At 46.9% G+C, this 13,322-nt stretch overlaps 1 protein-coding gene across 1 annotated transcript in view; it reads right to left on the bottom strand.

Annotated features, from left to right (window-relative positions):
* Positions 1-1,083: 1,083 nt before the first annotated feature.
* Positions 1,084-13,322, bottom strand: part of Adgrb3 (adhesion G protein-coupled receptor B3) — a 541,106-nt gene continuing 528,867 nt past the window's right edge. The window contains exons 29-31 of the mRNA XM_042668573.1: positions 12,998-13,033; positions 5,299-5,403; positions 1,084-1,842 (exon numbers count right to left, since the gene is read on the bottom strand). Coding sequence (XP_042524507.1) covers positions 1,654-1,842; positions 5,299-5,403; positions 12,998-13,033 — 330 coding nt within the window. The 3' untranslated portion in view covers positions 1,084-1,653. The remainder of the gene's footprint in view (positions 1,843-5,298; positions 5,404-12,997; positions 13,034-13,322) is intronic.

The raw sequence follows: 13,322 nt of genomic DNA on the forward strand, positions 1-13,322 counted from the left end.
ATGGAGGGGGTGGAAATGGGAAAGGATGGTAAGGGGAAACAAAGGAGGAGGCAACAATGCTTGATAAGAAATGTACTCATTACCTTGCTCATGTAATTGTAACCCCTCTGTACGGTATTTTCACAAGTTAAAAAATCACTCTGTGGCCAGGAGCTGGGGTCTCACGCCTGTAATCCTATCTGGGAGGATGAGATCTGAGGAACATGGTTCAAAGCCAGCCCAGGCAGGAACATCTGTCCATGAGACTTATCTCTAAGTAACCACTGGAAAACGTGGTGCTGTGGCTCAAAGTGGTAGAGTGCTAGCCTTGAGTGAAAAAGTGCGGAGACAGTGCTCAGGCCCTGAGTTCAAGCCCCATGGCCACCACTACCCACAACAGAGAACAACACTCTGTGTGTGTGTGTGTGTGTGTGTGCGCCACTACTGGGTCTTGAACTCAGAAGGTGGACATTGTGCATAGATTTTGCTTAAGGCTTTGCTCCACCACTTGAGCCACAACTGCACTTTCAGCTTTTTGTTGCTTAGTTGGAGATTAGAGTCTCATGGACTTTGCTTCCTGGGCTTGAACTCAGAACATCAGCCATCAGACTCCTGAGTAGCTAGGATTACAGGTGGGACACTAGGCACACCCGGCTCTGCCTGGCCCTGGCTCCAGTCTGACTGCTACGATGTAGACAGGCAAGTTTTCAGTCCTGAGCAAATTGTTTTTTCCCACTGTGGTGGGAACAATTCCTTCCCTGAAACAAATGGCAAGCTTAATTACGTAATGCATTTCCCGCATCAATTTCTGCATGGTGATTTACTATCTCCTGTATGTTTTCTTATTGCCATGAAGTAGATCACCCCATAATATTCAAGCAAGTGGGTTCTGACAGCCCCATAACCAAGGGTGCTTGGGGAGAGAACACAGATGCATCACAAAAATCCATGATTACATGTGCAAGGCCTCACCTTAAAAGATGAGTAACTCTTATTAAAACCACAAATGCATGTTCCATTTCTGTGTTGGAAGAAAGAAACCTACCTTATAAATATGTAAGTTCCTGAACACATCCAGAATAAAAAGCACTAAAAAAACTGATATGTAGACAAAAGTTTATTTACACCATACAACATTTTAAATATTTTATACACAGTGCAGTAGAGAGAAGCACTTGGAGCTCTCTAGAGAAAACTGCGATAATAAAGATGTGAAATATATTATTCATATAAAAGTGAGATTATTACTTTATTGCATTTAAAGCAATGAAGAATGTAGCTCAACAAACATTCATTTAATGACAAAAACTTTGCTTTTTTATATTATAAAGTAAAAAGTGTAGTAATGGCCAAACAGACTGTTATAAACTTTAAAAACTGCATAAATATATACATTGTGCTTCATGGTGAAGTTTTCTGGAAAACTAGACCACATGAAGCGGTTACAACACGAGTCGTTGCGTGAGGTTTATCTATAGAGATCCATCACCTTACGAATCCATTCCACGCACGCACAACACTGGGTCGGACTGTACACCGGGGCCTCTCCCCCAATGGTGCAGGCGGGCACAGGGCCAGCCGCGGACATAGCACGGGACATCCCAGGGACCCACGCTGGGCCTGGGTGGTCACCGAGCATGGCACCGTCGTGTCCGCCTCGGCCCAACTGCCCGGTCACACCTCAGTCTGGAAGTCCCCTTCCTGCACGTCCAGAGGCAAGCTCAGACACTTCTCCCACTCAGCCGGCCTCAGCTCCAGGGCGTCCTTGGTCTCTGTGTCCAAGACATTGATGGTGGTGTAGTGCTGGTACTCGCTGGGGGCCTGGAATGTGTCCCACGGGCTCTTGCTGGGCACTGGGGCCTCCTGTGGGGAGAGGATGGGAGTGGTTCACAGGGTGTCTGCATGAAGAGGTGGCAGCCAGGATGGAGGGGAGGGATCTGAGGAGGGGAGAGAGCTGAGGAAGGGAATTGGGGCCGCTGCAGGCACAGCTTGGCCAGCCTTGTCCTTTCACTGAACAAATGAGTGGCCACTTTCCTAACACGTCCTGAGAGTTCAAACGTGCAAACAGTGCTAAGAGGCAATGTGCAAGACTTTTGCTGTTTTGTGCCTGTCCTAGGGCTTGAACTCAGGGCCTGGGTGCTGTCCCTGATCTTTTGTGCTCAAGGCTGGTGCTGTCACTTGAGCCACAGCTCCTCTTCTAGAATTTTGCTGATTGATTAGAAATACATGTCACAGAAACTTTTCTGCCCTGGTTGTCTCTGTCATTCTCAGATCTCAGCTTCCTGGGTAGCTGGAGTTACAACACGAGCCATGTGTGCCTGGCTTCTGCTGAACTTTTGAGAAGTTCTATTATATGGATAATAAACCAATCCATTGGATAACTTTGTTTTTATTTGTGGTACTGGGACTCAGACCCTGGGCCTTTTGCTTAGGAGACAAGCGCTCCGCCCCTTGTGCTCTAACTCCCACTGTTTACTTTTCAGACAGTTTACTTTCCACTCCTGCTGGGAGCAGCCAGGGACTGTGATCCTCCTATTTCTCCCTCCCATATTGCTAGGATTAGACATATGCTACTATGGGCAACAGGCTGGCTTTCTTGTTCATTCCCTGGTCACAGGCAGGATCCCCAGGAGAAGCATGGTTCCTGGGCTCTGAGGTTGCCCCTTAGAGTTCTGTGGTGAAGAGCTGCTGGCCCACAGTGGGCATGGCCCTGTGGTGGCAGGGATGGAGCTGGCGGCCAGTCGGTCGGTGGTACCCCCAGTCCCCCCTTCTCCCTGTGAGGTGGGTGTGAGCAGGGGCAGCCTGCAAGCCTGGGACCGTGTGTGACTTTCTCAGCCCTGAGTGCATAGTGCAAGGCTGAATACAGGAGCAGCTGTGCGGGAGCTAGTGCATGAGGCACCTGAATGGCCCTGGCTGGAGGAGGGAATCTGGTGGGAGGACTTGATCAGAATCTGCATGTTTCTGAGTTTATGAGGCTGTGCTTTGAGCTCAAGTAAGCATGGAGGAGAAACAGACTGAGTGTGGTAATTCTAAAAATGCTAGCCTGATTTTGGGATGCGTGAGTTGAAATGAGGGGAGATGAGTGTGAGAACAGGGTCCCCCAAAGCCTGCTTGGTGGCCTCACACCTCCCAGGGCCTGGGGTGGGCGGGCTGTCCACTCTCTTGCCAAGGCCAGGGTGGAGGGTTAGCTCAAAGCCGTCCATGTCTGTACATTGTCTCCAAAAATTAAAAAAAAGTAAAAGGACACAGGACGGAAGGACAGAAAGGCCACCAGTGTGTCTGCTCTTATAGGCGTGGGGCATGTCCCAGGCCCTGGGAGGGGCGCAGGGCCCTGGGCGGGGTTTACTCTCTGGATCTCACTACCAAGCCTTAAATGGTTTCCTGCCTGGGAAGGGAGACTCGGCCCGTTCCTTTGGCTTCCCTTTGACTTCCTAATTTCTGCCACTCTCCGCCAACTCCATCCTTTGTAGCCACAGCCCCTCCCCTCCCCGAGAAAACAATTTCTAGATTCTTCAGAAACATCTTACTCTGCCTAATTATGAAATTTTTCCATCAGCAATGTGCCATCACAAATTATGTGCCTGAATTAGGATAATGAACTCATTCATATATTCAGTATTGATCAAAACTGAACAAGGAACTCCTTTTGTTTTCTGCCCTCAGATATTTAAGACAATAATTGAGCAGGGACAGCAATGCTGTCCTAACTTTCCAAAAGGTAAATATTTATACATCCCTTCCAGAAAAGGCAGGCTGCCGCAGAGGCGGGGTGTCATGAGGAGGCTATTTTTGTTGTCAGGAATTGGAGACACAGATACTTGTGCTGTTAATGATTCCATGTGCGTATGTGTGAGAGGGGAGTGCAGTCGCACACACAGCCGGCTGTGTTTGGTGTGGAAGGCTTTCAGATTGGTAAACACATTTTTCTCCTTCTTTCTTTTTACATATGAATTTCTTCTGTTTATTTCAATGTTGCCTTTCAATATTCTGAAATGGGTAGTTAATGTGTTTAGGCCTAATCTCAGTGGGGGTAATTCTCATTCATCTGCTGGCTAAAATTTGATGGCTTCCTGTGAAGAGGAGAGCAAGCACGGAGAGTGCAGGTGCCTCCGGAGGCCAAGGCTGCGGGCATCCGCGGCCCATCGTGCTGAGACTCGACTAAGAGTCCAGCACAGGCTGTGGTCTGTCCACTTGTGTTCTTTAGCTTTTCATAAACCACACTCATCAGTAAGATGGGGCTAAGTCAGTTAAACGCTGTGGAATGATGGGATGTAGGTGTGATGCAACAGCATGCACAGACCCATCCATTATAAATACATAGCAGAAGTAACTACCTCTGTCTCTGTACCCATGATCAATCCATTGACTGATCTCTACTCTCATCTATTTCCATCTCTACCATCTGTTTGTACCTATCATCTCTATCCAATCTATATATGTATCTATCTACATCTCTCATCGATCAATATCATCTACATCTATCAATCTACCTATCTATCATCAATCTATTCCATAGCCAAGGAGAAGCACCCAGCATGGGCCAGGCCTGGGGCTGGTGGCAGCCCTGGTGGGGAGATGGGGCTGGCTTTTGATCACAGGACTGAGGAGTCCATCTCATGACTATTTTCTAGTTAGGAAAAGGAGCCAGAGTCCTGTGACTTGCCGGGGATGCAATCACTACGGCTGTGTTTTCACCTGAGCGAGGGTCTCTACATCACACTCCAGTGCTATCGTGAAGAAAGAGGGAGCCGCTGGCGACTGAGCTATGACCATGGCTGCTCTGTGATTGCATGCTGCTGCTGTGTGTGATAAAACCCTATGCAGGCAGCAGGCGGTGTAGACGGTGGAGAGAGCCAGGCGGCTGGAGCCCAGAGTCCACACTGCCCTGTTGACTGGCGAGGACAGCGCCCAAGCCGACTCACCACAAATGCGGAGTTTCCTGGAGGTAAAGCTCCTTCAACCTGGTTCCAGGCACAACTTTATGTGTAGATCATAACATGTGATGGCTTTCTGGTGGCAGGTATTCAAATAAAAATGGAAAAAATAACCCACTATTTTGACACTTCAATCAGCTGACGTTTACTCAGGATAAAATGGCTGCCAAAGCCACCATATTTTTGCTATGTAACCAATTCTAATTACAATGAGGGAGACATTTAAAGTATGGATAACCTACTTAAGAGGTTCTAATTTTGTGTCCCGCTGACATCTCTGGGACACATTTTGAGGACTGATTATTTTTCTGGGCTGTATGAGCAGTGTGCAAAACAGGGTGCGTGCAAGGCCACATCTGCACCAGCCAGGGAGGCGAGAACTCACCATACTGCTTGTATTTGGTATATCCCGAAATCTGTCCAGGGTCTGGAATTTCTGATTGAGCTCCTGAAACAGCTCCATGTGCCGCTTCCTCGTGTGCATGACCTTCTGCAAGAGAGAACAGCATGGCTCTCATTCCTGGTTTGATTTCTGTACCCAGGAAGAAGTTTTGTTATATGCTTGTTTAAATAATAAGGGGCAACAAGTCTGACAGAAAGCAGGGGTCCCAAAAGGCACCACAAATACACTTGATGGGCACTGAGTCCTTATCTCCTGTTTAGGACATCTTTAAAGAAAATAGAAGACTCAGCTTTCTTTTCCTTTTTTTAAATTAAATTTTCTTTGTGTTTTTGTACTGGTCCTGGGACTTGAACTCAGGGCCTGGGTACTGTCCCTGAACAATTTTTGGTCAAGGCTGGAGCCACTGGCAGCTTCACTGCCAGCACTTTGCTGGTTAGCTGTCTCGCAGACTTTCCTCAGAGCTGGTGTTGAGCCTCTATCCTCAGCTCTCAGCCTCCCAGTAGCTAGGGCTACAGGGTTTCTTGATCAGACACCCCACCCATCATTCTCCCCTGGTCCATCCGCTCCTCCAGGCATTTTCCTGCTGCTTGGTTTTTCACTCAAGGCACGATTTGGTGGTTAATCCACGGACTTTCCTGCCCCGCTGGCTTTACAACGCAATCTTCAGACCTCAGCTTCCTGAGTAGCTAGGATTACAGGCAAGAGTCATCTGCATTTGTAAGATTACCAAACATATCAATTTTTTTCTTGTAGGTATATTAAAAGTGCAGCAGTTTTTCTGGCATAAGATTTCCATCACTGAAAGGTTAAATGTGCTTTATAAAAATTGTTACAATATTTTTCAAATGTTAAAATTTTGGACTTTTAAGTGCTGAGTCCTTGATGTTTGCCCTCTGTATGTTTCCTGCCTAGAAGCACTAAAGCCCTAGCTTGCTGCACTCAAGTGGGGGCGAAATCTCAGGCATGGCCAGTAAGCCTGACTCAGAGCACTGGAGTATGAAACACAGAGACCAGAAAGCCTTGCACTTTCCGTGTGAGCTCAGGGCCTGGTTCTCGCATGGCTGTCTTGGTTGGCTGGTGCTCCAGCCTGACTTTGTCCTGGTTAGTGGGAGGTAAAGTTTAGAAGACTTCTCTACCTGAGGTGGTTTGGAGCCATAAGCCTTCAGATCTCTGATGTCTTGGAGTACAGGTGTGAGCCACTGGCACCTGGCTCAGATGGTTGTTTGTGTGATGGCATAAAATCTTGACAATACATGTTCTGGTGTAACATGCGGCTGCTAAGCTTCTCCATTCACAGACACACGTGAATATTCTTCATCCCTCTTATACCCTTCCCTCTCATTAACTCAAGTCACGAGTAGGGACGGCCTTGAACTAATCAGAGTCTCTTTTGTATCTCAGAATGTTTATAAAAGACCATAACATAGAATTTGCTGTCAAAGGGAGAAAATGTCCTTCTCAAGTTTGATTTTTAAATATTAGAAATCCATCTTTTGGTGAGTGTCCAAGGTTGTGGCTTCCATGTTTGTGTATGGTTCTGAAGTGTGTGTGCTCACAAGGAGCTCACTGAGTGTGCACTGGCATCTTCTACTGACACCTCAGCCCTATTTTTAATATTTAGTTTATTCTGTTGTAACTGTATCAGTACTAGGGCTTGAAAATATGGCCTCGAGTTCTCACTTGGCTTTTATGCTGAAGGCTGGTACTTTACCACTTGAGCCACACCTCCACATCTGGCTTTTTTGTGGTTAACTGGAGATAAGAGTCTCACAGAATTTTCTTCCTGAGCTGACTTTGAACTATAATTCTCCTACCTCAACCACCTGTGTAGGTAGGGTTACGGGTGATAGTCTAGCTCCATTTTTAAAATTTTCAAAAGTTAAGCGTTTGGAAAAACAGTCACATCTCCAAGAGATGATTAATAATATCTCATTTTTTTCTAGAGAGATCCTTGCAGAGTATATTTCCTTGAGGGAGAGGGTGTGCAAAGAAGGGCGAAAAAGAAAGGCAAACTGAATGTTTAACATATTTTAAAAAGCCTATTTTTCCAAAAATTTTACTTCCCTAATTTGATTTGCACACATCTAGGTGGTTATTATCTACTTTTCTCTAGCCTACATTTTAAGTTCTTTGCAATAATAAGTATCTTTCCTCGTTCCTCTGAACATGCTATGAAGTCCATGGTCAGATGAGAGGAAATGAGACGGAGGAGCAGAGCAGGGGAGACGAGACGGAGGAGCACCCAGGGTGCTGGCTGATGACATCTGGTAGGAAGGAGATCTGCACAAGAAGCCTGGTGGGGTCAGGGACCACAGGCCTGGCAATGTGAACCCGGTCCTTGAGCCCATGGGGAGATGGAACATGACCTGAAATGTCAACTTTGTGTCTGAGCAACACCAAACAGACAAAGCAGAGCTGCGCTGGGAGCTTGCTGCTCTTCATGGCGGGCCAGCTAGCCAAGGGTCTTTGGCACAGATGGTCCCCATGGTCAGCAGGTAGAGTCTCTGTGCACGTCTCCCCCGAACTCAGTACGCAGGCACTTGGGCAGCCAAGACGAACCCACTAGACTGGGCCTGGCCTTGTCTCATGAGGAGGCCGGTGTCCGGTACTGGGATGGAGATGACACGGAATTGGAGCAAACAGTGGGATTTGTAAGCAGAAGGACATGGGTGTGGGCATGCCCACATGTTCACTCTCAGATCTCGGCTGACAGTTCTGTCAGTTATTCCTATGATCCTGCCTATTCCCTCCTTTCCTAAAGTCCAGAGGTGCTTGGGTTCGTTTTGATCCTGTGTTCTCTTCAAGGAGATGGCTCCTTTCCGGGATGGGACGCATGCTCTCCTGTGAGGGACCCGGTGCCAGGCAGCGCCTGGTCTCGGCACAGAACGTGTAGGCTGGGTTTTCCCCACACAACTGCTGGCACTGTGTCTTGTGCCATGTCCCAGCTGTGCAGAGTGTGGGCCCTGGCTGTGAAGACAGACCTGTGGGCCAATACCCACTGCACCCCACTCCTGTTCGGGCCACTCCCCGTGGCTTGCTGTCCAATGCCCCAGCCACGTCAGCTGTGCCCCGCTGGAGAGAAGGGCCAGGGCCGAGGGAGACTCTGTGGCACTTCACTCTAAACTGGGGGATTTCATTTCGAGGATCGTTACGATATACTAAAAAATACACGAGAAAAATACAAACTCACCGTGGTCGCAGCGCTTTCTAACCAACAGGTCTTTCCTAACATTTCACACACGTTCACAAAAGCTGTTCTGAAATGAATATGGGAGTGAAAAATCCGGATGTTCAAATATGGGCCCAAACTCCTCCGAAATATTCGCTGAGAACATGTCCTCAGGCCAGGTAATAGTCCTAGATTGGAACGGCGCTCTCGGCTCTGCTAGGAATGGTGACGGCGGTGCTGCCCAGCACTGGGCTGAGGCTTATGTCAGAGCACAAAGCCTGTGCAGCTGACCGGGTCTCCACCAGCAACTTCTTCCCCACTTCACGGAGAGGAAGGCTCATCAATGGAAAAACACGAATGTTGGGGGATTTCTAACCTTGCCAGCCATGTTCTGGGACAGCAATGGTGCTAGTTCCCACAGTGAGGGTCTTCTCACATGATTTTTCCTTGCCTGCTAAACGAGATGTTTTTCATGCCTACAAATCTTGCAGGTCCATGTCAGCGATGCATTTTGGAACTAGCCTGACTTCAGTGTTGATCAAGCTAACTTCTGATCTTTGTTTTGTGACTTAAACATCATGCTTTCCAAAGAAATTGGCTTCTGTGAAAACCTCAATTTACAACTAAGGTTTCAAAACTGCTGTGTGCTCCAATGTCTATCCCAGGTGTATTTTCTACTGAAGTTGAAGATGGCTTATATGGGCAATCCCTTCAGAATTGTTTCCTTATACTGCTCAGAGAATATGACATGTATGCTTTGCTACCACCATCAGTGCGTGGTGCTCCTATCTGGCTGATGTCACTCAGCATGTTCGAAGTAGTGAGGACCCACCCAGGGGGCCAAAACTGGCCTTCCTGGACTCCTGCCTTTCTCCTCTCCAGGCTGTTCTTCACCATGTGCTGCAGTAGCTGGAGAGGGGCAGGCAGTAGTGAGGCCTGGCGGCCATGAAGGCCTTTCTGGCCCTCAGATGTGTGAGGAGGAGGAGAACCAGAACAGTGCCCTGCTGTGATGTGTGTGGTCTTGCGTGCCTTCTGCATCCTGACAACTGTTCTAGAACTTTCAGAGATGTGGGGCGGCTATGTCCTGGATACACTTGTGTGGGCGATCTCACTTCTGTCCATTTCAGGTTGTGAACCTGCAGACTGGCATCCAATCCTTCTCTGGCCTCAGCTTCTGGGGTGAGTCTTGCCCTGCTGTGTTCTTTTGAAGGTTTTCAGAAGGATGGGAAGTGGGAATCATGGGCGCCACAGCTAAAATCTACCGAGGGAGCAGCAGCGATGATTTTATTTCCTCATCTCCACAGCATGGGGAGGCCGAAGCCATTGCCACCAATTTGTTGGGCAGGAGACGCGCTGGGGCAGGCTGCTGCATGCTGTCCGCACACAAGCAGCTGGGTGCCAGGTTCAGAATGTTACCCTGCCTTCAGACAGCTCACCCTGTACCATCCAGATCAGACGGAGAGGGTGAGGAGACAGCCAGATGGGATGGGATGGGCAGGGAGCACACATATGAGGAGACTGGACCATGCTGCCACCACGCGGCACTGTCAGGATCTTCCCGTCGGGTCTCTGAAAGCCTTGTGGGCAGGAGTGACGCATCTGTGCGTCCTGGATGCTTGGCACACAGTATGACATTTAGCAGGTACTTAATCCCTGTGAGCTAGCGACACTGAACAGACGCAACCTCACGGAGCAGGGGCCAGGGTGGTGCCCAAGGTCTGGAAGGCATCTTCTGTCTAAGAGCTCCCCACGGCAGAAGGCTCTGGAGGGAGCCCACGGCCCGCTCCCATTCTATGAGGCCTCCTTACCCTGCAGACACAGGGAAGGTACGTGGAACAAATTATCTAGATGGTTCAACTTTGTGATCTTTTATTTAGGTGAGTGTGTACAGGTACTGGGGTTTAAATTCAGGCCTCCACCATCATTTGGCTTTTTCCCCCTCAGTGCTGGTGCTTTACCACTTGAGCCATCCTCCATTTTTGGCTTTTTACTGGTTAATTGGAGAAAAACATCTACAAACTTCCCTGCCATGACAGGCTTCACACCATCATCCTCAGACCTCAGCTGGGATTAGCTAGGACTCCACATATGAGCCACGTTCACAGGTTCACCTTTTGCTGTCTGTGGACAAGGCCTGCAGAGATGCCTGAGGACAGGCTGTGTGAGGGGCATCTCCGGTGGAACTCAAACCAGCCATGAACGTTGCCTGGAAAGGAGTTCAAACAAGCTGATTTCCGGGGGAGGAGGTGGGTGTAAAGCAGGAAGGGAAGAAGCCTGTGGATTTCCATGGGATGGGCTGTCTGTGTCTGGGATGGTCATCATGTGTGTGGTGTGACAAGGAGTGGCAGGGATCTCAACATAAGCCAAGTGCATCTAGCCTCAGGGTAAACAAAGGACAGGGACCTCCCAAGACTGCACCCAGACTAATCCTCAGGGATCACGCACTGCACAAGACTAGTCTTACTCATTGCCAGGTCTCAAAGCAGCAATGCTATGCCTGGACAGTCTGTGGAAGACAGGTGCAGATCCCTGATGGAAACACTGAGGAGCCGCTGAAGAAACGATCATGTCTGAGCGCCCCCATCAGCCCCCATCCAATCCTGACAGCTTTAGGAATTATGACTAAAGAGCTGGAGGATATGATGTGCTTAAACGCTCCTTTATTGTTAGCAGGCCTTTCTGTGAAGTTGTTGTTGTTATATGAAGAAGGCCTGGCAGGAACAGAAGTGCCAGCTGGAGGAAGCTGCTCCCAGTCGCCATGGAGAATGAAGGAGGGGGAATTGGCTTTTCTGATGCCCAGTGCTGCACCTCTGACCTCCAGCCCTGTGATTTCACAGCCGCTTGCTTGCTGGGAGCCTGCATTTCAGATCTAGGTTTTTTACTCTGTTTTGCCACCAATGCCCTGTGGGTGATTTTGTGCTTCCTTGCCTCTGTAGCAACACAGCAGTCCACTGCTTTTACAACAATACGTCTGTGTGTGCACACTTCCAAATTCTTTTGGTAGCCCAAGGTAAGGGGCTGTATCACCTGTGCATGCCCATATATGTGCACACAAACATGTGCACACACACACACATGCATGCACATAGGCACAGCTTTCTCCCTTATTTGGGCTACTTAAGGAATTAATAGATTTGGAGGAAGAAGACAGAAGGGGTGATGTGTGAACTGTACTACAGTGTAGACATGGGAAAATTAACACTTAAATCTACCCTGCACTTCAAGCCCCAAGATGGACAAAAAAAAAAAAAAAGAGCGAGATTCTAAATGTACCCTGCATAACTATAACTATCAGGTAATAATAACAGAAAAGAATAGATAGGAAAAAATAACATGGTCTGCTTGGTAAAGGGCTGGAAATGTGGAAACAGCTGTGTTTTTATGAGAATGTATAATCGTGGTACTTGGAGACTAAAATCTTAGGACACAATGAAACATATGACCAAAAGCTTCCTTGGTGGGTTGCTACAATGGAAAGGCATCTGAACTTGCTGCTTATTCCTGGAAGTCAGAATCCGGATCATTTTTTGAATCTTATAGTTTCAATTATTACTGAAAATGATCATTTTCCTTGGATGCCCATCGTGTAGAACCATCGCTTACCACAGAGACCAATAAAAACCCACAGACCCTTCTTTTGATTCTTATACTCATTCTATACCAAGCGAAGGGCTCAGGTTCTCCCGTTCTGGAGACGTCTGTAATTTCCAAATGTCAGCTAGGAGTACTGAGTTCTATGCATACTCTGCCCAAGAAATATATAATGTATTATATTCAATTATGTCAGCAGGCTAGGAATCATATCCAATTATCAAGACACAAGTGCATGTCATGTGATGCTTAAACATTATTAACTTTATGCTCAACACAAGTTGCTGCAATGGTATGATTTTAGTAGATTCCAGCTTCAATAATCCAGTGTGAATATGAATCTCATGTAAACTGGGAAGTAAGGTTTTTAGCTTGCTTTTTTCTGTGAAAAGACATTTTCTAAATACAAGAGGAGGCTGCTAGAGGGGAAAAAAAACACCTTAGATACCACAGAGAATCTTAACAATGGGATCAGAACAGAGAGGCAGGCTGCCACCCAGGATGCTCAAGGCAAAGAGACCAGAGACCGAGGCAGCATGTGAAGGGCAGGAGACCCAGACTCTGCCTTCCCGCAAACGAGATGGAGTTCAAATTCTGCCATCATTGCTACTTGTTAGAGCATTTCTAATGCAGACTCATTATTTGTCAGCAAACAGCAGTTTAGTCACTTGAGTAATCAGAACTTTTATTTTTTCCCTATATCTATACAAAAGCGAATTCAAAAGCTTGACTTACTGAACTAAACTTTATAGCATACTTACATAGCTATATGGAATGAGATGAGTGAGCAGTTATAGATCAATTTTGCTCTTTGAACTATTTTGCATTTTATATTGTCTTTAGTAAAATTCTGATCAAATAATCATACAGATAATTTTGAATCAAATGATTGAAATGATAAAATCATTCATAGAAACTTACCTCAAAGTCAAGGTCTGAATACCGGGATTTTCTTCTCTGTTTTTTTTTTTTATTTTAAAGAAAAAGAGGAAATCAATAAAATTATGTTTAGTCATTCATATAAAATGGAAATCGTAATTGTTAATAAAGCATCTTTGTACACACTTCTTTCACATAAGAAAATTTTCACGGCCTTAAAATATTCTGTCTGCATTATTTCATTTTCTCCCTGAATCTCCCTTGAATTTGTATTTTTGTCTTTAATTTATAATCCAATTTTCAGTTAGGGGAAATGATTCCTGGGAAAATTCACCCATGAGTTTCAATCTGGAAAGAGACTTTACTT

The sequence above is a fragment of the Dipodomys spectabilis genome, unplaced genomic scaffold, assembly GCF_019054845.1.
Source record: "Dipodomys spectabilis isolate Male_0828 unplaced genomic scaffold, ASM1905484v1 ptg000457l, whole genome shotgun sequence".
Classification (NCBI taxonomy): domain Eukaryota; kingdom Metazoa; phylum Chordata; class Mammalia; order Rodentia; family Heteromyidae; genus Dipodomys; species Dipodomys spectabilis.